A 27,523-nucleotide genomic window follows, 5' to 3' on the forward strand; every position below is an offset into this window, starting at 1 on the left:
AGAGTTGGGATCTCTGGCAGTGGTTCACGCTTGCTCTCCTGGTAGCCCATCCCTGGTCCTGATGGTCTCCGTGCTGGGTGAGATTCATCACCTGAGTTAAGGCCTCGTCCCTGGGAAATGTAGCTGTTGACATCCGTCAACCCACCAGCAGGCAAAACACCACTTACAACTGAAAGAAGTGATCTAGGAATCCATCCTCCCGCTTCATCCTGGACCCAACCACAATGCCGAGGTGAGGAAATGGGGTGACTTCAGGAGCCAGGAAGCTGGGCTGGGTCATGTGATCTTGGGCAAATCACTTCTCTCTGGCCTCAGTTCCCTTCTCTGTAAAATGAGGGCCTGAATAAATTGATTTCGACAGTCCCTCCCGGGCCAGGTATGCAGCTCTGGGTTGAGGAGGTGATAAGAGAGGCCATGGTGCATGGGCTCATCCCAGAGCAAAGTCAAGGAGCCGGAACAGTCTCAGAGGGAAAGTGAAAGGGGCAAAGCATTTTCCCATGGATCCTTTTTCCAAAGCCACCTGCCTGCCCCCTGCTGGTGAGGACCATCGAGGGTTCCTGATGAGACTAAGCCTGGAGTTTCCCTGCTTGTGGGCTATCACAGCTTTGAGCCCCAAAATCCAAGAGTCCTTATCAAGAACTTCTCTGCAGTGACTCAAGGCCAGTGCAGGCTCCAGCAGAGACAGGGGGATTTCCTGACTGGCTGGGGGCAAGAGGCTGAGGTAGTTTCCTCCTTCTGAGAAAGAAGATGTGAATCCAGGGAGCTCTATTCTTGGTTAAATGAAAATACTCCCTTCTCCTCCCCGAGCTTTACCTGCGGGCTTCCAAGGACAGAGGCTCTGGCCCTCAGGAGGCCCCAGTCAGTACTTGGGGCTGGGGCACAGAGGGAGAAACTGACCCACTGGACCAAGGTGTTTTCATGCTTCAGAGCAGCTTTTGGTCTGCAGAGATTTCTCAGCTAACACAGGTTAAGCCCTCCCCCCAGAGCAGGCAAACGTTAAGCATTTCACAAGTATGGCCTTATGGAAGCTTTCTGACAACGCGGAGGTCAGGTGAGGAGAAGGAGCCCCATTTTACAGACGAGAAACCTGAGGCCCCAGAGAGGCGGAACAGCTTGCCCAAAGTCCCACAGCAGATACAGGGACAGGAGCATAGGAAGCCACAGGTACGGGGGTCGGGGGCAGTCTTCACTGGGTCATAGTCACTGAAAACTGAGGATAAGGGGGCTGGGCCAAGTGAAATGGACTATTCAGTGAAGATGCCACGAGCAGAGAGGTGGGGCCGGGGCCTGGTTAAGAAGCGCCCACATACAGTCAGAGGTGCTGAAAGAAAACAGGTCGAAGCCCTGGGTTCTGGAGAGGCAGGCCAGCTCCACAGGCGTCTCCCTCAGTGTCCTCACCTTCATGCCTGAGGGAGGTGCTGAGTGAATTAAATGAGATAAGATATCCGAGAGGCCCTTAGCACAAGGCTTGGCACATAGCAAACACTTAAGAAACATCGACTGGACACAGTGGCTCACGCCTGTAATCCCAGCACTTTGGGAGGCTGAGGCAAGAGGATCACCTGAGGTCGCAAGTTCGAGACAAGCCTGGCCAACATGGTGAAACCCTGTGTCTCTACTAAAAATACAAAAGTTAGCTGGGGGTGGTGGTGGGCAGCTGTAATCCCAGCTACTCGGGAGGCTGAGGCACGAGAATCTCTTGAACTCGGGAGGCAGAAGTTGCAGTGAGCCGAGATCGTGCCACTGCACTCCAGCCTGGGTGACAGCGCAAGACTGTCTCAAAAAAAAAGAAAAAAGAAAGAAACGTCAGCTAGCATTGTTTTTATTATTACTGAGGCTGTCCGTGCTGCCTCAAAGCACTGACACTTTTCCCATTTCCTGCATCAGCCCCTGAGGGTGGGGTTTTCAGGAACAGGTGAGGAAATCTGAGGCTCACTGAGGGACCTCGTTCCCTTCATCCTGGAAATTCCATTTACAGGGGTGGGGCGGATGCTCTATCGGTGCCTGACTTCCTCTCCCGGGGCTGCAGCAGGAGAGAGAACACTCCCCTGTACCCCGTTTAGCCCCAAGATCGCCCTGCCCAAAAGATGACCCTCCTGCCCCCAGTGTCCTGGATGGGAGGCCTCCCAGCCCTCCCAAGCAATGGCTGTAATCCTGTGGGTATAAAGTCTGGCTGGGGATCCTGCTGCTCTGCTGGGAGGAGGAGGCTGCCTTCATAGGAGACTCGGTCCCTGCCCCATCGGTACCGGGTGCCTGGAGTCGACCTGCCCCTCACGGAGAGATTTCTGGCCTCTCGTCCTTGAACTCCATTCTGTCCTGCTCGTGGCTCTCCAGTGGCTCCAGGTAGCTGTCCTTGTCCTGGCTCATCTTTCCCGGAGTCTTTAGAAATCTAGAATTCAGGCCCCAACTGCAAATCATCTCCTGCCCCAGTTGCAGGGGGATTTCAGCCACCCAACCCCAGTTCTGCGTCCCCCTTTCAGCACATCCCCTAGGCTACTCACCTGAACAGGAGCTTCTGCCCCGGTTCCTTCTTAATGATATTAAGCTTATAATAGTGGCGCAGGGCACGAGACATCTTCTCATAGGTCATGTTCACCCGGTTCTGGAAAGCAAAGCAGTCCCCACATCAGCCCTGCTCTCCATGTCCCGCTCCTTCCAGGCCTCACTTTCCACCCTGTAAGGGAGCGGGGTGGACTGGACAGCTTCTTAAGCCTCTCATTCCAGGGATCTGTGAGGATTTATGAGTGCTCACTTGAGTTTGGAAGGAAAAGGCAGGGGAAGGTTGGGGAAGAAATGTTGGGGCTGGGCAGGGTGGCTCACTCCTGTAATCCCAACAGTTTGGGAGGCCTAGGTGGGCAGGTCACTTGAGGTCAGGAGTTTGAGACCAGCCTGGCCAACATAGTGAAACCCTGTCTCCACTAAAAATACAAAAATTAGGCAGGCGTGGTGGTGTATGTCTGTAGTCCCAGCTACTCGGGAGGCTGAGGCAGGAGAATCCCTGGAGGCAGAGGTTGCAGTGAGCTGAGGTCGTGTCACTGCACTACAGTCTGGGCAATAGAGTGAGACTCCATCACAAAAAGAAAGAAGAAAGAAAGAGAGAGAAAGAAAGAGAAAGAAGAAAGAAAAAGAAAGAAAGAAAGAAAGAAAGAAAGAAAGAAAGAAAGAAAGAAAGAAAGAAAGAAAGAAAGAAAGAAAGGAAGGAAGGAAGGAAGGAAGGAAGGAAGGAGAAAGAGAGAAAGAGAGAGAGAGAGAGAAAGAAAGAAAGAAAGAAAGAAAGAAAGAAAGAAAGAAAGAAAGAAAGAAAGAAAGAAAGAAAGAAAAGAGAGAGAGAGAGAGAGGGAGAGAGGGAGGGAGGGAAGGAGGGAGGGAGGGAGGAAGGAAGAAAGGAAGGGTTCTCTTGCCTCTTGGCTGAGAACATAGTGTGGGAGTGAACTGCATGTTACTTTTAAATAGCAAATGTCACAACAGTAACATATATATTTGTTCTATAGATATAGATATACAGATATAGATTAGATATAGATATAGATATAGATAGATATAGATATAGATATAGATCTATTTGCGGGAAATGCAATCAGAGAGACAGCATGGTGGGGTGGCATGGATGGCCTTGCCAGGCCACACCCTGGGTGACTTTGGCCAAGTCATTTCTTTCTCTCTCGGGGATAGGCAGTATGAGGTAGGGCCAAAGAGCCTGGGGTTTGGCATCAATTTCAGCCCCAGCTCCAGCGCTTGGCAGTTGTGTCACCTTGGACAAGTTTCTTGACCTCTCTGAGTCTGCTTCCCCAGCTACATAATGAGAAGAACACCCATTGCACAGGTCGAGGATTAAATTATTAATAGCTAATCCATGAAGGCAATTAGCACAGTGTATGGTGTATAGTATGTGCTCATTAAATGGAACTGGTGCTCTCTGGGCCTGTTTTCCTCCCTGTTCTATACAAGGATTAGACCAATACGTCCTCTGAACTTTAGTCATCTGCATCCTTCCAGCCACCAGCACTGCTAAGAGCAATAGAATATTGCTCTTAGCTCTTGAACCCACAGCCTGGGTTCAAGTCCCTGCTCTGCCTCTTACATAGCAGGGGATGGGTAAATTTGCGGCAAGTTGTCAGCCCTCACTGAGCCCCAGTCTTCACATTTGATAACACCTCTTATGAGGTTGGTATGAGAATTAAATGAATTAATACAAGTGGAGCTCTCAGGGCAATGCCTGGCAATCAGGCACTATTACATCTTAGGAAAGGCTATAAATTGATGATTATCATTATCATTAATAGTTTTCTTTAAAAGATTTTTTTACTTAAAGAAATCTATTTATTTTAAAAGGCTACATTCCTTATATCACTGCTGTAAATCATGAGATGGTCACGGTAGATACATTTTGTAATCCTAATTCAAAAATAAATAATTATAAGGATATTAAACCACCTAAGATCATCTTGCAGATACCCATTTAGGTACAGGCTTTCCTCCTCATGGGAATGCTGGCCTCAGTCATCCCCAGGCCTTTCCAGCCCTGACATCGGATGCTCCTGTTGGGCCTGAGACCTGGGTTTCTGTCCAGCTCCCCGCAGGAAAGCAGCTTCCTCATCTGGCCTAACTGTGCAGTTCATGTAAACATGCTTCTAAAGGCTAAAATGCTAAGCAAAGGTAAGATTAAGCAATGAGAAGACACAGTTGTTCAGTTTCAGAGCCATTCCCCGTCCACAAGAGGTAACTGCCTGTCCCTCAATAGCTCCCCAAATAAAGTTATCCTGACACTTCTGGGGCTGCTGGTGAAGGCGCCATCAGCTGAGGATTGTCCCATAGTGCTAGCGGTCCACTCTGACTCCCAACTCTGTTGCCTTCTGGTTACGTCGAGACCATTCCGCCGGCCAAGGCTCACCTTGTGATTTCCCCAGAGTCTGGCGAGCCCATTTGGATCCACAACTCGGAAGATCTTGGCGTCCTTGTCTTCCCACCTGATGTAGGGCTCATACCGGGGGTCAAGGAGCAGCTGATACACGTATTCCCACAGCAGCCGGCAGTCTGCAATTTAGCACAGGGAGTGCAGGCAGCTTTACTGGAGCTGTGAGGACAGGTGTTAGAAAGGCGCTCTTGGAGGCCTCCTGGCCAGGGCCCTGGGAGCACCAGCAGGATGGTGAAAATGATGGTATCCACAGAAACGGCCACTAACGGGGCTCCTCATGCATTGTCTCATGAGTCTGGGAAGTGGCTACCTTTATCCCCAGGAAGAGGTGAGGAAATGGGCTCAGAGGTGCAGAGGTGTCTAAAGTTGCTCAGCTCCTAAGTGGCAGGCAAAGTGGGGAGTCTGACCAGCTCCACCCGACATCAGAGCCATGTGAGGGTAGGTGCTGGGCCCACAGGCCGAGTGACCAGGCCCCTGACCACAGGTCCCTCTCTGCCCCTGGCCCACTTACTCAGCCCCCTAGACTTCTATTAATTATAACATCCACCCCTTCAAGTTCCCTAATGGTGAAGTTCAGGAAAACCAAGCATGCCATTGGGAGGGTAAGTGGGCATCTGGGAGCAACTGTGTGATCTTGAATCCCAGGACCTGGGCCTGTCGGCTGGGTCATTGCAGGCAAGTTACACAACCGTCTCTGAGCCAGTATCCTGGTATGGGGTGGTAAGGGAATTAGGTAACATAATAGACCACAAAACCTTCAGCACAGTGCCTGGGATAGTGTAAGTGCACGAAGAATGTTAAGCATTATAATTGAAGAATACAGTAATTGCAAGAGGCTGAAGTGGGAGGATTCCTTGAGCCCAGGAATTTGAGGCAGCAGTGAGCTATGGTTGCATCACTGCACTCCAGCCTGGGCGAGAGAGTGAGACTCAGTCTCTTTAAAAAAAAAAAAAAAAAAAAGTTCCAATTATTGTGGATCATTGTGTGTTTTATTGATACGTAATATTTGTACGTATTTCTGGTGTACATGTGAGATCTTGTTGCATGCATAGAATGTGTAATGATCAAGTCAGGGTACTCAGGACACCATCACCTCAAGTATTCATCGTTTCTATGTTTTGGGCCAATCATTGTTTTTTAGTGACCTCTAGTCATTTCCAACCCAAAAGCCAGGCTTCTGCCCGCTCTGTGGCTTCACAGAATAAATGTGGTGTGGACATAACGATGGGAACGATAGACTCTGGGCACTGGGGACCACTACAGGGGAAGAGCCAGGGCAGAAAAACTACCTATCACAGGCTGGACGCGGTGGCTCACGCCTGTAATCCCAGCGCCAAAGGAGGCTGAGGTGGGTGGATCACCTGAGGTCAGGAGTTCGAGACCAGCCTGTGGCCAACATGGTGAAACCCTGTCTCTACTAATAAAACAAAAATTAGTCGGGTGTGGTGGCAGACGCCTATAATCCCAGCTACCTGGGAAGCTGAGGCAGCAGAATTGCTTGAACCCAGAAGGCAGAGGATGCAGTGAGTTGAGATTTTGCCACTGCACTCCAGCCTGGGCAAAAGAACCAGACTCCCATCTAAAAAAAAAAAAAGAAAGAAAAGAAAAAGAAAAGAAAAACTACGTATCAGGTACTATGCTCAGTATCTTGGTGACAGGATTATTCATACACCAAAGCTCAGTGGCACGCAATTCACCCATGTAACAAACCTGCACATGTACCCCCTGAACCTAAAAGTTGGAAAAAAAAAAAAAAAGAAGAAGAAGAAGAAGAAATGCAGTGTAAATATTATGACTAGAAAAACACACTTCAGCTTACCTGTCAGTCTGTCAGGTTGTCTGCCTGCTAATCCTTTAACAATGAATGCAGAGAGGAAGTGTATCATTTGGTTAGCACTCAGGCTGTGGAGCCAGACTGCCTGGGTTCACATCCCCACTCTACCAGTGCTGTGTGATCTTGGAGAAGTTACTTAACCTTTCTGTGTCTCAATTTCCATATCTGTGAAATGGGGCTAATAATAGTACCAAACTCACAAGGCCATTGTAGAATTAAATAAGGGCCTGGGAACCATGCCTGGCACATAATGAATGCTCAATTATTTTAAAATAGATAAAGTTTTAAAAGGCAGGCGTGGCACTCCATGCTAATGTGAGTGTCAGAATATGACTGGTAAATTGTCCCTCTGTGGGAGACAGGGTGAGGCTTGGTGATCCCAGGTATCACTGCCCGCTGTAACCAGACTGTGGCCAGCACACAGGACAGTCATGCTACTCCGAAATCCCCCAGCCACAGACCTCCCATCACCAGGTCAAAATAGCCCTGTCCTTGTCACTCGTGACGCTGGGACTCAGACTCAGGGCACCTTCCCATGGCCAGAGGAGCAGCCTCCCACTCACCAGCGATCCTGCCGTCAATGGGGGCCTGTGGCATCGCAGGGAAGGCACAGACCCCCTGGGTCCTGCAGGTGAGCTCTGCACAGTGACATAAGTTGAGGGACTCCTCCTTGCCAGGGGTCCACCTGGCCAGGCCAGGGTCATCCAGATGGCCAAAGGAGCTGGTAAGCCCTGGGTCTGGTGGCTGCAGCAGGTGGCCACTTCGGGTGTCCATCTGAGAAGGGCCAGTCACCTCTGCAAGCAGATGAGCACCAGTGGTAGCAGGCAGTGGGCCCCAAGCCTCCCCAACTCAATCCCTCAATGGTGAGCCTGGGAGCCCTGTGGGGCAGCACTCCTGATGCTCTTCCTCTGTCCAGCCCCTGGTTAGAAGGTCAGGGAGGTAGTGGGGGGCAGTGGGTGAGAACCAGACAGCCTAGGTGCTAACCCCAGCTCCCACACAAGTAAAAATCTGTCAAGCCTGTTCCCTCATCTGTGAAACTGGCTGCAAAGCCAAGCAGTGACAGAGCTAGGTCTAGAACCCAGGGGCGCTGTATCCCACCTCTCCATTTGCCCAAGTATTTATTGAGAGCCTTCTATGAACCAGGCATTGTTCTAAGAATCTTGAGGATATATCGCTGAGCCCCCAAAAGCCCCTGCCCTCAGGGAGCTTCTATGCTAGTTGAGAGCAGGGGAGATGGACAGTTAAAATAAAAAGGAAACAGAAACAGTATACAATGTGGAGAGAACAAAATAAATCACCCTAAGGCAGAGAGGGAGATCTGGGAAAGGAGCAGGAGTTGCCAGTTTTGAGAGGCTTTTCAGGCCTCCCTGACATTAGCATTGGAACAGACCCGAAGGAGGTAGAGGAGTGAGATCTGTGGGTTTCTAGAGCAGGGAGGGGATGCCAGGCAGAGGGAACAGTAATTGCAAAGGCCCTGGGGCAGGAGCATCTCAGGCTTGTCCAATGAACAAGAAAGCCCATATGACTGGAGCAGCAGGAGCAAGAGAGAGAAGGCTGGAAGGGGAAGGCAGGGGCAGGAGTCAGCGGAAGAACTGCACTTGGACTCCGAGTGAGAAGGGAGCCGCTGGAAGATGCCGAGCAGAAAAGTGATGTGACCTACTTCTGAATCTCCCTGCACTGTGGAGAACAGATCACAGGAGGTCAAGAGCAGAAGCAAGGAGACCAGTGAGGACGTTCTCCAGAGGCAGTGGGGACTGGAACGGGGCAGCAGGGGAGGAATGAGAAAAGGCTGGATTCTGGATAGATTTGAGGGTAGGGCTGACAGGATTTGTGGACAGTTGGGATGAGTGGGGGTGGGGGTAGAAATGACATCTGAGCAATTGGAAGTGTGGAGGCGGGGTTTGTGGGGCTGGGGAAGACTGAAAAGGGGAGGATATCAGGCATTTGGTTTAGGGGCTGTGGGGGTTGAGATGCCTACGAGATGCCCCAGTAGAGGAGTGGGGCAGGCTGCGTGGGTGCACATATCTGGAATTTGGAGAGGCTGAGGCATATATTGGAATCATTGGCACCACATCGTGTTTAAGATCCAGGATCAGATGAGATTTCCCAGCATCTGAGTGCAGATAGAGAAGCAGAGAGGTCCTCTGACCCTGGGGTACCCCAACTTCTAGAAGCAGGCGAGAAGAGTAGAAACCAGGAGGTCGAGGAGACACCAGTGGGGTAGAGGAGACCAGGTGAGTGGGGTGTCCTGGAAGCCAAGGGAAGAAAGAGTTTTGGGGGAAGAAGAGGTGACCCCCAGGGTCGAAGGCTGTGAGAGGCCACAGTAAATCAGGACTGAGAATGGCCATGGCATGGACATCCTTATTTTCAGGTTTCTGGAGACCCTGACAAGAGTGGTTTCCACGGAGGGCTCCAGAGAGGAAATTGAGACACGATACAAACAGCTCTTTGCTGGAGAAAGCAGAGAAACGGGGAGGTGGGAGGCAGGGAGGGTGCAGCACAGAGGGAGGGCTGCCAGGAGCACCCCAGACAGGAGGTGGGGGCGGGGAGGGAGGGGAGCTTGCCCACACTGGCCACCTCCTTCATTGCTTTGCCCTGAGGACGTCCTGCCCTCCCCGTGAGGCTGATTTGAGGGAGGTACTCAGAGCACCACAAACAGCTTCCTCACCTTCCAGGGAGACTGGAGAGTGCTGGGCGGGCATCTTCAGCCTGAAGGCCCCTCCAAAAAAAGGCCCACACACAAGGGCTCGCCGCTGAGTCTTGATGTACTGGAGCAGCTCATACAGGACGTCACCTGGACATGGGTGGGAGAGAGGGCAGGCTGCTGAACAGGCCACGTGGGGAGGGTCAGCCTTGGCCCCCTGCAGCCACCTGCCTCAGGGTGAGGGCTGGCATGTCCTGTCACAGCTTCGTGCTGCTGGCGAAGGGGTTCCTGCTGCAGCTAACAGGAGGCTGGGCTGGCGATGGGCAGGGACGCTGCTGCTCCCGTGGTGGATGAATTTGAGAAAGACATCCTATCCTGCCAGTAGACGCGGCCGCCTCCAGGGCATGCAGCTTGCAGGGTCAGGCTGCTTCTCAATCCCCGCACACACCCTCGGCTGAGGGCTTGTGCACAGTGCATAAACTGTACAACTGTACCTCACGTTTCTGGGGGCAGAGACAGTTCTAAGGCTCATGGGATTCCAAGCTTTTTAAAAAGTCTGCCCCTGCCTTCTAAGGAGCAAAGCTGTCTTAGCCTCTTCCTAAAAGGCAGAATTAGTAGCCGCTTCAATAAATGGTTGAAAAAAAGAAAGGTCAGGTGCAATGGATCACACCTGTAATCCTAACACTTTAGGAGGCTAAGGCAGGAGGATTGCTTGAGCCCAGGAGTTTGAGACCAGCCTGGGCAACATGGATAGACTCTGTCTCACAAAAAGTTTAAAAATCAGCTGGGTATGGTGGCACATGTCTGTGGTCCCAGCTACTTGGGAAGCTGAGGCAGGCGGATCACTGGAACCCAGGAGGTTGAGGCTGAAGTGAGCTGTGTTCACACCACCAAACTCTAGTCTGGGCAATAGAGTGAGACCCTGTTACAAAAAGAAAAAAAAAACAAAACAAAAAAACAGAATTGGGCTGTGTCCAGGGTCCCAGAAATTTCCCTTGACTCATACCTTGGTGCTGATAGTAGGACAGGAAAGAGGGGATCCATGGGTAAAGAGCCAACCTGGGGATCCCAGGCACCCACCGAGATACAATGTAGAGAGTGGTTACTTAAGCACCAGGAGTGCTTGTAGGAAGACAGAGAGATGAACAAGGGCATGAAGGGGACCAGCCCCAAGCTCACCTGCTTCCCCGCTTTGCCTTGGCACAGGACCATTAGGGCTGTGGGGAAGCTGGAAGCCTTGTCTCTCTGTCCCTGCCTTCCCCTCACCTCCCACTAGAGCTCTTGAATCCAAACTCTTAGAGGGATGAAAGTTCCAGCAGCTACTACAAGAGGCTCAAGGAGGGAAGTGGGTGGGAGGCTTGTGGAGGGAAGTGGGTGATAGAACTTGGGATGTCAGCCAGGAGCAGTGGCTCATGCCTGTAATCCCAGCATTTTGGGAGGCCGAGGTGGGCAAATCACCTGAGGTTGGGAGTTTGAGACCAGCCTGGCCAACATGGCGAAACTCCATCTCTACCAAAAATACAAAATTAGCCAGGCATGGTGGTGTGCGCCTGTAATCCCAGCTACTCAGGATGCTGAGGCAGGAGAATTGCTTGAACCTGGGAGGCAGAGGTTGCAGTGAGCCAGGATCGCGCCACTGCACTCCAGCCTGGGCGACAGAGTGAGACTCTGTCTCAAAAAAAAAAAAAAGAAAGAAAGAAAGAAAAAAAGAACTTGGGATGTGACATGAGACTGGCTGTGCGTGTTAAGAAGAAAAGGAGCAAATCAGCAGATTTTAGAACGTCTCTTTGCCACATACACTGTGGGCCTGCTTGACCAAAAGACAGCGTACACAGAAAACATCAGCGAATTCTTAAAAAAAAAAGACACCAAATCAGCACAAACATAAGAGCCACCTGAAAACAAGCCAAATAAGACTCAAATGCGATTCTAGAGATTCCTGGAAGGCCCTGCTGCCTGCTACCACTGGCCACCCTCCCTCCCACCACCAGTCCCTCCCCACAAACTTCCTTCTGCTGGAACACCATAATCTGACGTTCATTCCTTTGCCCTCAGACCTAGTTTCTGGTTAAAATCAAAAGTCATATTGAGAGTCAAGGCTTTTGCTGTTACCAGCCATTTATACCTCAGTGTGAATGAATATCTGATCTTTCTCTAGTTGGTTTTTTGTTTAGTAGGGGTAGGGGGTGGGAGGCAATAGGATGGAAGTGGGTAAAGGAGACAAGGGGCCACAGATAAGCGAGACAGCAGAACAGGCCCCTACAGCTCTGAAAACACGTGGTCAAATGGACTCCCTCGCCTCGAAGGCCTGCTCTAGCTAGGACCCACCAGACACACGCGTGTGCAGAGGGGCATCTGCAGTGCTGGAAATGAGCATGGTTCCCCAAGGAAGACCTCCTCCATCTCCCTCCCTGGACCCCCTGGGGTACTTGGGCCGTACTGGCCTACCAGTGTTCCTACTTAGAGGAAAACCTGTGAGTCTCTCTGACCTGAGCTGGGCGCGCGGTGCCGGAAGTCATCCTTGGTGAGGATACAGAGGGCGCGTCCATTCATCTCGAACCCGTGCTCCGCGGTGCATGGCAGAGAGTACTCCTGCTCTGCCCAGCGCAGCCAGTGCAGCACGTCCTCCCTGCTCCACAGTGCGGGCTGGATGCCTGCAACCAGCAAGAACCAGTCCCATCACTCCCCGTAGGCCTCCTCAAAGAAGCCTCCCCTGAGCACTCCATCTGAGCAGATGCTCCCCTGTCCTGGCTCCCAACCCCCATCATCTTCTGTCCCTGGCACCTGTTCCTTTCCTTCCTAGCACCTTACCTTCTTTGTAATGACATCTTACACTGGACAGAACCATATGTTGGTGTTTATCATTATATATGTATCATGCATGTATTCACTTATTTATTGTTGGTACCTCCTCCCCACCTGTTTTCCAATCATTCATTCAACAAGTGTTTAACGAGAACCTACTTTGTGCCAGCACTGGACTAGGTGTGCTGGGGCACACTGTTATGTGTATTCAGCACCTAGAACAGTGCCTGGAACACAGTAGGTGCTCAAAAAACACATGTTGAGTGATTACTTGAATGACCGAACAGTCCAATGAGAGGGATGTTACTGGCCGGGCACAGTGGCTCATGCCTGTAATCCCAGCACTTTGGGAGGCCAAGGCAGGCGGATCATGAGGTCAGGAGATTGAGACAATCCTGGCCAACATGGTGAAACCCCATCTCTACTAAAAATACAAAAATTAGCTGGGCATGGTGGCGGGCACCTGCAGTCCCAGCTACTCGGGAGGCTGAGGCAGGAGAATGGCGTGAACCCTGGAGGCGGAGCTTGCAGTGAGCCGAGATCACGCCACTGCACTCCAGTCTGGGTGACAGAAAGAGACTCTGTCTAAAAAAAGAAAAAGGAAGGGATGTTATGATTTCCCAAATGAGGCAATGAGGCTCCCAGAGGTTAAGTGACTAGTCCACACTCACACAGGAAGCATGAGGCACAGCTGGGATGTCTGGCTATTGAATTTTTCTGCTCCATTGTGCCACTTGGAATCAGGTTTGCTCAGGGAACAGCCCAGCGGACAAGGGAGCCTCCTACAGTCACCTTCAGTGCATGTTTTCATTTCTGGCAGTAGCCAGACAAATGGCTGCTGATTCTCCCCACGTTTCCACTCTGCCTGGGACTGCTACGCTCCTAATGCCAAGTTTTGGGTGGTGTTTAGCAGGGCTACATTATGACTTTATGAGCCCTTGACATATTTGCCTTTGTGGGCAAAAAATATTTAAAATAGACTGAGTGCAGTGGCTCACCCCCATAATCCCAGCACTTTGGGAGGCCAAAGTGGGCAGATCACTTGATCCCAGGAGTTCGAGACCAGGCTGAGCAACTTGACAAAACCTTGTCTCTCCAAATATACAAAAAAGAAAATTTAGCCAGGCATAGTGGTGCACACTTGTGGTCCCAGCTACTTGGGAAGCTGAGGTGGGAGGATCTCTTGAGCCTGGGAGGTCACAGTGGACCATCATTGCACCACTGCACTCCAACCTGGGTGACAGAGTGAGATCCTGTCTCAAAAAAATACATAAATTTACATCCTATTTTATGACTGCACTGGTATAAAGACTCAGAGCTTACTGGGTTCAGTTCTACAGGTAAGAAAGTTGAGGCAGAAGAGAGAAGCAACTGTCCAAGGCCACACCTTGGCAATGACAAAGACCAGACCAGCTTCTGCTCCCTTATACTCAAAGCAACACAAGAAATGAACTTAATTTTAACATTTAAAACAAAGTAGATCTGCATCCTTCACTGTTCATTCATTCAGCCAATGTCTAATGAGCACCAGCTTGTGTCAGTCACAGTGCAGGGCCAGGGACATGGCACAGAACCAGGCTGGCAGGAGGGAGGAGTCCCACAACCGGTAACTCTAACGACAGTCCTCCCGACGGCATGCGAGGAGTGCTCACGGTGCTGAGAAAACAGAAAGCAAGGCACTAGAGCCCAGGTTAAGAGTGAGGAGAGGTTTCCTTTACTTCTATTTTGGGACCTAAAAATAAATAAGAGAAAAAAGTAAATGTCTGAAATTGCCGAAAAAATGATTTAAGACGGGAAGAAAGAATACATGTGAGAACTAGCCTCTGTGGTACTACATATAACAAAGCCATGTAACTAAGATTGAAAGGTCTTATGCTAAGATTGGCAAGTATCACTGGGAAAAAAAGGTGGATCCTAGGAGTAAGTAAGTGTTCATGCACGCACACATGCATACAAATGTGTGTATGTGTATTTTGTAAAGTTAATACATGACAGAGGTAGGATTTTAATTCAGAGGGAAAGGATAGTTAATCTAATACGAAAAAACAAAACAAAACAAAAAAAACCTGATTCTCCACCTGGAAAAAAATATATTTGGATCCTCACCTCCTGTTGCAGGAAGTCAGGGACCCCAAACGGAGGGACCAACTGAAGCCATGGCAGAAGAACACAAATACAAATTGTGAAGATTTCCTGGACATTTATTGGTTCCCCAAATTAATACTTTCATAATTTCTTACACCTGTCTTTACTGCAATCTCTGAACATAAATTGTGACAATTTCATGGACACTTATCACTTCCCCAATCAATACCCTTGTGATTTCCTATGCCTGTCTTTAATCTCTTAATCCCGTCATCTTCGTAAGCTGAGGAGGATGAATGTCACCTCGGGACCCTGTGATGATTGCATTAACTGCCAAATTGTGTGTAGAGCATGCGTGTTTGAACCACATGAAATCTGGGCACCTTGAAAAAAGAACAGGATAACAGCAATCTTCAGGGAGCAAGGGAGAAAAGACTTGGAGCCTGACTGCTGGTGAGCCAGGCGGAACAGAGCCATATTTCTCTTCTTTCAAAAGCAAACAGGAGAAATATCGCTGAATTCTTTTTCTCAGCAAGGAACATCCCTGAGAAAGAGAATGCGCCCTGAGGGTAGACAGCCCCCTTAAGGTGGCCGCCTTTTACAGTCGAAGCCGAAGGGATGAAATAAGCCCCGGTCTCCTGTAGCGCTCCCAGGCTTATTAGGACAAGGAAATTCCCCTGCCTAAGAAATTTTGGTCAGACAGGTTGTTTGCTCTCAAACCCTGTCTCCTGATAAGATGTTATCAATGACAATGCATGCCCGAAACTTCATTAGCAATTTTAATTTCACCCCATCCGGTGGTCCTGTGATCTCGCGCTGCCTCCACTTGCTTTGTGATATTTTATTACCTTGTGAAGCATGTGATCTCTGTGATCCACACCCTATTTGTGCACTCCCTCCCCTTTTGAAAATCGCTAATAAAAACTTGCTGGTTTTACAGCTTGGGGAGCATCACGGAACATGCCAAAGTGTGATGTCTCCCCCGGACACCCAGCTTTAAAATTTCTCTCTCTTGTATTCTTTCCCTTTATTTCTCAAACCAGCCGAGACACTTAGGAAATAGAAAAGAACCCACAATAAATATCGGGGGTGGGGTTTCTCCCAATAACCTCCCACCATTCACATTCACAAAAATCAATTGTAGGTAGATTAAAGGCCTAAAGAATAGAACAATACAAATCTTAATATAGTAGAAATCAAAAACCATATGCACTCAATAAGAGCAGAGGGGACCTCAACCATGACAGGAAACACAGAGGCTATAATAAAAACGAAACACACATTTGACTACATTAATTTTCTGTATTTGCTGCAAAATATACCATAAACAAAACTAAAAGAACATAGATTTCGGGGAAATATTTGCAATGCAGATGATAGATAAAAGGTTAATGCCTTGTCAAGAGCATCTGTAAATTGATTTTTTTTAAAGACAAAAAAAATCTTCCCAGCAATCCCAGCAAAGCAGGATTTCTCAGCCTCAGCACTATTGATGCTTTGGGACTGATAATTCTTTGCTGTGAGGGCCTATCCTGTGTGTTGTAGGATGTTTAGGAATACCCTGGTCACTATCCACTCAACACCAGCCTAGTTCCAACAACTAAAAATGTCTCCAGACACGGCCCAAGTGTCCCCAGGGGGAAGGGAGCAGCAAAATTGCTGCCAGGTGAGATCCCCTGCAGCACAGCAAATCCACCAATAAGCATGTGACAAGACATGTCACCTCAATAGTCAGGGAAAGGTACCGTCAGAGAAGAATAAGATATCATTTAATAGCAGGAGTGCAGGGAAAAGGATGCCTTGCTGGTGAAGATAGGAATTTGGAGCCTCGCTGGGAGATGAGTCTGGTGATACATGAGATGCTGAAAGCTGACTTAGTGTAAAATGTGGAGGCCACATGATGGGCAGATTCCTGAGGGGTCGAGGGCAGGCCTCCACAGCCAGCCAGGGCTTCTGCGGCTAGGGGGTCAACCGCCAATTGCATTGTACCTGAACTCATATTTTTTGTGTAGTTACCCTAGTTCACCATATTGGAGGCTGTCAGCCTGAAAAATTCAAAACTATGATTCCTGGCCAGTTGTGGTGGCTGAGGCCTGTAATTCCTGCAGTTTGGGAGGCAGAGGAGGGAGAATCATTTGAACCTAGGAGTTTGAGACCAACCTGGATAACATAGTTAGACTCTTGACTCTACAAAAAAAATTTTTTTTAATTAACCAGGCATGGTGGTGCATGTTTATAGTCTCAGCTACTCAGAAGGCTGAGGAGGGAGGGATTGAGCCCAGGAGTTCAAGGCTGCAATGAGCTATGACAGTGCCACTGCACTCCAGCCTGGGCAACAGAGTGGGACCCTGTCTCAAAAAAAAAAAAAAAGAAGAAAGAAGAAGAAGAAGAAGGTTGGGTGTGGTGGCTCACGCCTGTAATCCCAGCACTTTGGGAGGCTGAGGCAGGCGGATCACAAGGTCAGGAGTTTGAGACCAGCCTGGCCATCATGGAGAAACCCCATCTCTACTAAAAATAAAAACATTAGCCAAGCACGGTGGCACGTGCCTGTAATCCCAGCTACTTGGGAGGCTGAGACAGGATAATTGCTTGAACCCAGGAGGTGGAGGTTGCAGTGAGCTGAGATCAAGCTACTGCACTCCAGCTGGGTGACTGAGTGAGACTCCATCTCAAAAAAAAAAAAAAAAAAAAGAAGTAAAAACATACAACAGCAACAGAAAGCATAGATGATGTTGCCAGGCCACTTGTAAATAATGTGACCTAAATGACAGTACTTCAGTTTCATCATCGGTAAAACCAAGGATGATGGAAAAAACTGTACCATCCACACAAGGCTGTCACAAGGATGCTATGAGATAATCCATTTAAAGAGCAGCATCTGGCAGGTGGCATGTGCTTTTTGACATACATGGAGCTATAGATGTCAATGATGTAATATGTGTAAAATGCGTAGCACAGGGTCCAACACCTGACAGGTATTATCTAAGGCGTCAATCACCCTCAAGAAGTCTCCCTGACCTAGTTGCCGGGATGAGAGCAACTGGGACTCCCCTTCCCAATCTAAGGTGAATGTGGGACTTCCCCTGCAGATCGGGCCCCGGCCTCTCCCTCTCTTGGCAATAATCCACTGCATTTTCACTTCTTTCCCATTCACCATCTTTGTCTCTCAAGACTCCAGGCAAACCTTGTCACCTCACTCTCCTGGCCCAGTGGCCTGCTTACTGAGGATTTCCAGCTTGGCCAGCTCCTGACTCCCAGCTCCCAAGGCAGATATGGACAGAGCCTCCTGGCTGGGGCAGCAAGAGGAGCTGCCTGTCCAGGACACAACTGGAGGGCTCAGGTGTCTCCCTGAAGAGTCGACACTGTGTCCCCTACCTCCTTCCAGAGCAGAGCTAGATGTGGGGGCTCCCCTCCACCTCCCAGCTGTATCATCTCCACCGCCCTTATCTGCGGACATAGTGCTTCTTTACGTAGTCACCTGAATCCCCAACTAGAATGTAAGCTCCAGGAGGCACAGACTTTGCCTGTCTCAGTCACTGTGGTCTCTCCAGCCCCTACAGCAATGCTTGGCACATAGTAACTGCTCAACAAAAATAAATTGCTTAAATAAGTGAGTTGAGCAAAGCAGTGTGGAGTCACCCCCAGGGCTTCCTTGCCTGCCCTTTCTCCAGCCCCTGACTCCCACCCCGACTGGACCTCTCTTCCCACAGCATCCCTTTTACTCTCTTGCTGAAGAAACTATTGCCCCCAACTATCAAGCCCATCAAGTCAAAACCCCTCTGTCCTGGTTTGAAGACCCCTCAAAGTGCCCCTCCCCACCTGACCAAAGCTATTGCCCACCACTTCCCACCACACCCCGGTACTTTACTGGGTCTAGTGAGCTCCAGGAGCCACAGAGCCTGACCAGCATTCAGCAACCAAATCAGAATGAACAGCTGGCTTTTCCCTACCTTGCAGGATCCTCTTGCAGGAAGAATGCAAGAGACAGTTAAAGTGCTTGGCCAGTATGCTAAAAATGGGAGCTATCATAACCTGAGGCTAGAGGCAGTTTCTCAAAGCAAATGGCAGCTGTGGGGTCTAAGGGATGCCAGTTCGAATCCCAGCTCCACCATTTTACTGGTGGGTGGCTTTGGACAAGATAATTCACCTAAGGCCCACTTTTCACAAATGTAAGGCAGAGATACACAAATTGTAAGGCAGAGATAACAAAAGAAGCTACTCTCCACGCCTACTGAATATATTCAATCAGATAGTAAATACGCTATGCCCATCACAATGCCTAGTCAAGAGTGAAAACTCAACCAATGGCCTTTATGCTGATTATCAGCATCCTCACTGGTGGAACCCAGCCTGAACACAGAGAGACTAGCTTGCTTCTCTGCCGTGATGACTACGGCTTATCAATTACCATGTCCTTAGTTTATTGTATGTCATTGTGTCTCCAGAGACCCCTTAAATCTGTCACCCCATTACTTGGCCCCATTCTTAGCCGATAATCCTTTTCTTGGTAATCACACCAAGCTTTATGGTCATCACTGTGGGGGGCGGGGCCAGTGCATACAGTTCACATTGTGTACTGCACAAAGATACCATCAGAGGAGGGGAATGGGAGGATGGAGGTGAAATCCAGCCAGGACTTTGATTGGCTTCTCCCCAAAGGAGGGGTCTTTCCAATTTGCACAAAGATACATATGATCTAGCCCTGACCTTGTGTTTAGGGAGGAGAGAGGTTCTTTATCCTCATATTAATTGTTTTTGCAATTCCCCATCTGTTTGTTTGGGTCCTCATCGCCATATTCCTTTTCATTGCCAGGTGATGATGTCACTGTCAACACTCACACGTTCCAGTGAATTAGAACATTCACTTTTAATCTCCATCCTCCCATTCCACCCCACCTCTCTGGTGTTTTACACCCACATCCATCTGATTTCCTGCTTCTCATATGCCATGATCTAGGGCAGCATTTCTCAAACCATTTTGACCTCAACCCATGGTAAACAAATACATTTTGTACCCACACACACACATATATATAAATAGCCTAAACAAAGTAGTCACAAATCTCAGCTACCTTTACTATTTATAATGCACCCTGATGTGTTGTTATATTTCAATTTTTTAAAATATTTATCTCGGTCCACTAAGTTGATTTCACTTCCTTAGTAAGTCTTGACCAGCATTTTGAAAATAAAAATGTGGTTCTCAAACCAGCAGCATCAGCATTACCTTCTGCAGAGTTTATTAGATTCTGCAGAGTTTATTAGAAATCTCCAGAATCTCAGTCCCCATCCCAGACCTACTGCTGAACCAGAATCTGCATTTCAACATGGTTCCCAGGAGATTCATGTGCATATTAAAATCTGAAAAGCCCTGGTCTGGAATACCAGGAAGCCACAATTGTTAACGCTGATCTATTAAATGAAGTGCCCAGGAACTCTCTCACACGTGAAGGATGTGAACTTGAGCATGGGCACCCAAAATCTGTTCAAGCTTCCCAAAGGCCCATTTCTCCTGCTTTACACTTCCAGGGAGTCACAGAGAGGTATTATCCCTCTCCCTGTGATTCTGAATATAGGACATGGCACTCTACGTCTCTTCCCGTGGCTTATTTACAGCTAGGAGCTTTGAAAGTCAATTTCAAAACACAAAGAAGTCTCATTTCCTCTGCACCCAAAGCGAGAAGTTCACAGACCTTTTCTCTGGGGAATAAGCTCCAGGGAAAAGAAGAGATGCAGGACTGAGAAGTAAGAGTCCTGGGTTGGAGGCCTAGTCTGGCCGTTAGCATCACAGACGACCCTTGCCCTCCCTGAGTCTCAGTTTCTCTGTCATTGAATGAGGCCATGGTGGTGACCATCTCTGAACTGCCTCCTCTCAAAATTCTCCCAAGTTGTCCCTTGAGGATACATCAACTCCTCCCAGACTCACTCCTCTGTGACATCAGCCCAGTTCTGAAAGTGGTCCTACCGTCTGCACTGCCAGCTGTGCCTGCCCTGCAGCTGCATCCCCCCCCATAGCTCCTGACTCACTCTGGCCTTGGGCAGACCCTCATGGCCGTGGACCAGGGATGGGGAGGCGAGAATCCTCTTTTGTTCTCCATTTCCATACAGGGAAGCATAGTTGTGAATCTCCATGAATCCCACTCCTCCATCCCAGTAGACCTCATGTCCCTTGCCACAACCCTGGACATCACAGTTGTCCTCAGAGTGGACTTTCCACTACTTCACTACACATCTTTGTCAGGAAAATCAACGCCAAAACAGTGAGCTCTGCAGGAAAATAACTTCCGTGTTCCTCTTAGTGTCAACTCACAAGGCTAAACAAGATCTGTTTTGTTTGTTCACTTCCTGCTGAGGCAAATCAGTCCTGACTGCTAAAAGGGAGGCTGGAGGTAGGGGAGGGAATGGGGTGGGTGGCGGGGTATAAACAAGCGAGATGGACAGAGATGGAAATCCAGCTTCCAGAAATTTGGGAAACTGGGCTGAGATCACCCCCAACAGGGCTGAAAAGTCGAACCCTCATTTGGTGTCAGCAGTTGGCTTGTTTGGGATGCTGTTGACAGGAAAATGAGTCATTTGGCATCCCCTATCTTTTAAAACTGTCAGATATTTACTAAGGGCCAGAACTGTATTGTCTGAATATTTGCAGATGTTCCAATAAATATGAGTCATGGAATCTAAGATGACAGGTATAGAAGATGCTGCTGGGGCCCTGCCCATAGGCCCTGCCTCTCACCTCCACACTCTGAAGGCTGCTGAACGCCCCATCTGACTCTGCCTTGGGTTCTTTCTGGCTGCAGGAAGCCCTTAGCCAGTGTACAGGGTAACTTGGAAATGCTGGAGAGCCAATACCCCTGGAAACAGCATTCATCCTGTCATAGAAGGGAAGTGAGTGGATAACTCCCTTACCCATTGGTTGGAATAACTTAGGATTCACTGTCCCCAGAGACCCCATGGTGCTAACTGGCCCAAAAGAACACCTCTGGGATTTCCTTCTCTTCTTTGTCTTTCCTCCCCACTCCTCACCAGTATTTTAGGGTTTGCTCCTGGGGAAATCTAACCCAAGGCAACAGAACTGGTAGCTCAGGAGTTCTAATCTAGGAGAAAATAGGCCACAATGACCTACACCCTGAGTTATGCAACCAGAGAATAGGCTGCCTCAAGAGGGGAGGAAATGCGTGTCCCCAGAAGTGTGCAGGAATATCTGGTGACCATCTCAGAAGGGCCCACAGAAGTGACCCTGCATTGTTTGGAGGTCCTGGTGTTCTTGACAGAGATCCCGAGTCATTCATGCATTCATTCATTCAGTAGATATTTAGTGAGCTTCTGAGCTTAGGAAGTTTGGTCTTAGGGAAATAGGATTTCCCAGGGCTCAGAGAAGAGTTGTGGGTCTTGTGCTTGAGCTTCACTATTAGAAAGTGTTTCTTAGAAGTTGTGTTAAAATTTCTAACCTTGGCTGGGCACGGTGTCCCACACCTGTAATCCCAGCACATTGGGAGGCCGAGGCAGGTGGATAATGAGGTCAGGAGTTTGAGACCAGCCTGGCAAATATGGTGAAACCCCATCTCTACTAAAAAATACAAAAATTAGCCAGGCGTGGTGGCGCACACCTGTAGTTCCAGCTACCCGAGAGACTGAGGCAGGAGAATCGCTTGAACCAGGGAGGCGGAGGTTGCAGTGAGCTGAGGTCATGTCACTGCACTCCAGCCTGAGTGACAGAGCAAGACTCCATCACAAAGGAAAAGCTAAAGAAAACTCAGCAAAGAAACAGCAAACAGAGGGAAGGTAATTTAATTTTGGCACCTGACCAAAATTAAATTTTTAATTGACAAATTATAAATAATAATTGTATATATTTATGCAGTACGAAGTTATGTTATGAGATATATATAAAATCTTGGCCAGGCACAGTGGCTCATGCCTGTAATCCCAGCACTTTGGGAAGCTGAGATGGGAGGATTGCTTGAGCGCAGGAGTTTGAGAACAACCTGGGCAACATAGACAGATCCTGTCTCTTATTTAAAAAAAAAAAAAAAAAAAAAAATTTTATTTTAAGGGCCAGGTATAGTAGTTCATGCTCTGTAATCCCAGCACTTTGAGAGGCAGAGGCGAGAGGATAGCTTGAGCCCAAGAGTTCAAGACCAACTTCGGCAACATAGTGAGATTTCCATTTCTACTAAAAATTTTAACATTAGCCAGTGTGCCTGTAGTCCCAGCTATTGGGGAGGCTGAGGTGGGAGGATTACTTGAGCCCAGGAGCTCGAAGTTGAAGCTGCAATGAGCTATGATTATACCACTGCACTCTAGCCTAAGCAACAGAGCAAGACCCTGGATCTAAAACAAAATAAATATTTACTTTTAAAAACTCAGCTTTTCTCCTCCCCTCTACTTACGGAGTCTTCCTGGCAGCTTGCAGATCCCCCCTTCACCCAGCAGGTTAATTTGAGCTTCACATCTGGCTTGTACGTGGGTGCCTAGGGGAGGCATGGCTGCCACAGAGCTTATAGGAGAACCAGCCAATTCTCCCTCCTAGAGAGAGAAAAACCAGGACAGTCAAAGAAGAGCATCTTGGTGAAGGCTCAGCCATCTTAAAATGTCTTAAGAATTTTTTTGGAAGGGGAAGAGTGTTTATCTCTCCCAATAGACTGCATCAACCTTAAAGGTAGGAACCATGTATATCTTCAACCCAGTACCATCAACAACTTGTACCCAGGGGGCACAATAAATGACATCCTTCCAATTCAAGCTTTCCATGCATGTGCCTAACTCCAAGAGGGATCCCCTGTCAAGACTTGTATGATTGAAATCTGAGAGCCTAGGAATACTCACTGGATCCTTGGTAAGGACAACACAGGAAACCTGAGAGGCCAGGATCAAAAGACCTTAAATCAGAAATAAACAAACAGGCCAGGTGCGGTGGCTCACACCTATAATCTCAGCACTTTGGGAGTCTGAGGCGGGTGGATTACTTGAGGTCAGGAGTTTGAGACCAGCCTGACTAACATGTGAAACACCGTCTTTACGAAAAAATACAAAAATTAGCCAGGTGTGGTGATGGGCGCCTGTAATCCCAGCTACTCAGGAGGCTGAGGCGGGAGAATCACTTGAACCCGGGAAGCGGAAGTTGGAGTGAGCCAAGATTACGCCACTGCACTCCAGCCTGGGCAAGAGAGCAAGACTCTGTCTCAGAACAAACAAACACCATTTTCAAAAGAGAAAAAAGGATAAATTTCTGAATCCTAAGGTCTCACCACGGGAAGCCTGTATCTTTACAATTCAACAATCAGCATGGCCCCCAGAGATGACGCGGGTTCATCCATCCAGATGAGAAAATGAAGAAAGTGGCAGGATTTTGTAGGAATAGGAGGCTCCTTGGGGCTCATGCCCAGCCACAGGCTGCCACAGCACGGAAAGGAAAAGTGAAACCAGTTCCATCAAGTTATTTTTCACTCTAGGATTGTCAAAAGCTTTACATTCATTTCTTGGGATCCCAGGAGAGCTATCTGCCGAGAAAGAATTTGGATCGGAGCCAGCAGAACTCCAGAAGCCTTGGCTGCTGCGAAAGGGGATTCAACACCTTCCAGGGTCGTTCTCACTTCATTTCCAGCCGGACCCACTTTGGTGCTGTTTCCCAAGTAATCAGACCTCAGGGGCTGCCTCCTAATGGGGAAAGTCAAGCTTACCTTGCTGGAGAAGGGGCTCAAGTCACCGGACTTGCCTAGGACTTGCCTAGGACTTGCAGAAGGCTCTTTGTCTACTCCTCTATCCCCATCCAAGTAAGAGGAGCGGGGAATTCAGGGGCTGTAACTGCCTGGGAAACGCCAGGAACAGAGCTGCTGAGGATCAGACTCCTGGGTTTCAGCATGGAGGCCAGGGAAGGGTCTGATAAACGGGTATGGGTCTTGGCGAGAAGCGAGTGGAGAAAGGCCTTGGAGTGGGACGGGGCCCCAGCTCTGGGGGCAGTTCCGAGGCTCCCAGGAAACCGGCGAGTGGGGAGGGGCTGCTAAAGAGGGGCTCCCTGCGAGAATGCGTTCACCAGCTGTGAGGACCCGGCTTGCGCAGGAACTTCCAAGGACCTCACATTTGGTTGGTGTAGGGACGACCAGTGGTAAGGGGGCTGCAGAAAGGGCCTGCAGGGGCTGTGCGTGATGCCTTCAGAGCTGTGTACGACACTGAGAGAGTCAGGGGCGGTGACCCGCGTCTGGAGGTGGAAGGGGAGGTGAGTGGGATGGGTATGAGGTTTAGGAATGTGTTGGAAAGAGAGATTCCCGCCAGGTAAAAGGTCTGATAAAATAGGTTTGGAAATCTGGATAGTGGGGAAAGGATGAGGGAGCAGGTGGCTCCGCGTGCGCGCTGCGTGTTCAGCCGCTAGGCTCTTACCTGCATTACAGGTGGAGGTGAGGAAGCCACCGGCTTTCTGTCGTGAGCGCTTCCCCGGCTGTGGCTGCTGGGGCCCTAGGCCCGCGCTCCTAGTCCTCCTCCCCCAAACCCCTAACCTGGCTCCGAGAACTGGAAGGTCGCGTGGGAGGAAATGTCTTTCGAGAAGCGCCAAGGCGTGTGCGCCCGGGTCCCCCGCAGGCGGGCAGGGGCGCCAGGCGCTCCGGTAATCGCTATCCTTCCGGGAAACGAAAACGAAAGAGCGGGATGCGGTTCCACTCGCGCCGCTGCGGGCTAGGGGCAGGGCAGGGACCGGCCCCGCGCGAGCGCAACCCCGGGGCGCTTCCCGCTCGCCAGCCTGGGAGGCGTGGATCCTGCACACAGCCTCCTGCCGGCGGACAGCCCCTCTGGCGACCAGGCCTTGGCTCCCACTGGGTCAGAGGTGGGATTCTGCAGGATCTGAGGAGCTAAGGGGACCCTAGTCCTGAACTCCGGACCAGCTGCCTCTCTTATGGTCCCGAGCCCAGGAGCAAGACCCTGTGAGTCTCCGCACATGGGATGGGAAGGGGCCGCCCATGGGGTGTTCCTGGGCCTGGTGCCTCTCCGTTTAGGGGTGGGTGACCTTCCCGGCCCCGATAGATACTGTCTCGGTCTGCCGTTTGGCCCAGCGGAGGCCCCACAGGTCCGGAACCGTAGCGCCACCATCAGAGCGGCTGTGCTCTCCTGAGCGGGACCAGACTACTCGGAGATCCCGACTGACACCTTTTCCTGGGCCTCTAAGTGCTCCAGAGTTGGTGCCTGGCCACCCATCACCCTTTCCATCTGTCTCAGCTCCCCCTGTCTCAAGAGAGGTTGTGCGCATAAAAACAAACCAGCAGACACTGAAGAAAAGGAAAGAAAAGCATTAACAACCTTCTGCTGAAAATCTGACGGTGTAGATGCTGTTACAAAGTAGGCTTAGCGCTGATATATTATCACCAGCTCTAGACCAGCAATAAGAAACCAGTAAGAACAAGGCCAGAAACCCAGTAGAAAAAAAATGAGCAAAGGATATGAATAAACAGTCCACATAAAAGGAAATGCCAAGTGGCTCCTGAATATGCGAAAAGATGCCCAGGGTGCAGTGGCTCATGCCTGTAATCTCAGCACTTTGGGAGGCCAAGGTGGGAGGATCGCTTGAACCCAAGAGTTGGACACCAGTCTGGACAACATGGTGAGATCCTGTCTTTACCGAAAATTTAAAAAATTAGCTGGGCTTGGTGGGGCTACACCTGTAGCCCCAGCTATTCAGGAGGCTGAGGTTGGAAGATCGCTTGAGCCTGAGAGTTGGAGGCTGCAGTGAGCCGTGATTGTGCCACTGCACTCCACCCTGGGCAGCAGAGAAGGAAAAAGATGCTCAGACGAACTCACTATTTCCAATGTGCAAATTAAAGTTATTGTGAGATAAAAGTTTTTACCCATAAATTTGGCAAAAATTTAAAAGTTTAATAACATAATCTGCTGGAGAGGCTGAGAGGAACAGACACTCCACTGGGAGTGTAAAGTGGTGTAACCCCACGGCAGGGTCTGGCAAAGTTACAAATGCATTTTCCTTTCACCCAGCAATCTGCCCGCCAGAAATTTATTCAACAAATATCCAAAGTATACATAGTTACATATTTCATTATGGTTTATAATAGCAAAGTATGAGAAATAACTCAAGGTGTCCATAAAAGGAGGCTTGATAAAGTAATGTGCATTCATTTGTTTTAATTTTAATTTTCCTTTTTTTTTTTTTTTTTAGAGACAGGGTCTCACTCTATCACCCAGGCTGGAGTGCAGTGGTGCCATCTAAAGCTCACCTTAACCTCCAACTCCTGGGCTCCAGTGATCTCCCACCTCAGCTCCCAAAGCACTGGGATTACAGATGTGAGCCACCACACCCAGCCAAATTATGTACATTCATTTAACTGAATACAGTTCAACACTTTATGGAGTTCTCTGTGGATCATGGATACTGCCTCTCCAAGAGGCAGTATGGCATAGTGGATAATAATCTAGACTTAGGAACACCTGCCTGGTTTGGAATCCCAACCATGTCATTTACTGGCTGTGTGCCCTTGAGCAAGTTTGTTAACCCCTCTACTGCCTCCCTCTACTAACTACTGCCTCAATTTTTTAACAGTGAAAAAGAGCAAATAATAATACCTGTCTCATAAGGTTTTTATGAGTAAGTAAGTTAACATTTGTAAAACACCCAGAACAGTGCCTGACCACCCATGCTAAGTAAAAAAAATCAAGGTAAGAAACAGTGTGTATTACTACCTCTTGTATGTAAATATATGTGTGTGTATATATGTGTGTGTGTGTATGTATTAACTAGTGTTTATACAAAGAACCTCTGGAAGAATACATACAAACTAAAAAGCATAACTGGAATTTAGAGTAGAAAATAAGAGAAAGGGGTTTTTGTTGTAAACCTTTTCATATTGTTGTGATTTTTTTTTCCCCCTAAGACAGCCTCACTCTGTCGCCAGGCTGGAGTGCAGTGGCATCACTTTGGCTCACTGCAACCTCCGCCTCCTGGGTTCAAGCAGTTCTCCTGCCTCAGCCTCCTGAGTAGCTGGGACTACAGGCGTGTGCCACCGCACCCAACTAATTTTTGTATTTTTAGTAGAGACGGGGTTTCACCATGTTGGCCATGATGGTCTCGATCTCGTGACCTTGTGATCTGCCCACCTCAGCCTCCCAAAGTGCTAGGATTACAGGCGTGAGCCACTGTGCCCGGCCTTGTTTTGATTTTTGAATCATATAAATAAAAACCTATTCAAAATAAAATTTAAAAAGAAAGTTTTAGGGCTAGTCTGCCAGAACCTAAGTAATAATA

At 49.1% G+C, this 27,523-nt stretch overlaps 1 protein-coding gene across 4 annotated transcripts; it reads right to left on the reverse strand.

Annotated features, from left to right (window-relative positions):
• Window positions 1-1,806: 1,806 nt before the first annotated feature.
• Window positions 1,807-27,331, reverse strand: ETV7 (ETS variant transcription factor 7). Of its 4 annotated transcripts, none has more exons than XM_007972791.3 (8): window positions 24,661-26,716; window positions 22,674-22,809; window positions 11,883-12,047; window positions 9,418-9,543; window positions 7,313-7,543; window positions 4,892-5,034; window positions 2,502-2,602; window positions 1,807-2,389 (listed from the first exon to the last, which is right to left on the reverse strand). In XM_007972791.3, exons 1-8 carry the CDS (start codon window positions 24,664-24,666, stop codon window positions 2,272-2,274), a joined length of 1,026 nt encoding a protein of 341 aa, XP_007970982.1. In that variant the 5' UTR covers window positions 24,667-26,716; the 3' UTR covers window positions 1,807-2,271. The 4 variants fall into 4 exon arrangements, with proteins under 4 accessions (XP_007970982.1, XP_072862033.1, XP_007970986.1 ...); XM_073005932.1 differs by lacking the exon at window positions 24,661-26,716 and adding an exon at window positions 23,964-24,627; XM_007972795.3 differs by lacking the exon at window positions 7,313-7,543 and having other exon boundaries at window positions 24,661-27,331.
• Window positions 27,332-27,523: the final 192 nt, after the last annotated feature.

Source organism: Chlorocebus sabaeus, chromosome 17, assembly GCF_047675955.1.
Source record: "Chlorocebus sabaeus isolate Y175 chromosome 17, mChlSab1.0.hap1, whole genome shotgun sequence".
In the NCBI taxonomy this organism is placed as follows: domain Eukaryota; kingdom Metazoa; phylum Chordata; class Mammalia; order Primates; family Cercopithecidae; genus Chlorocebus; species Chlorocebus sabaeus.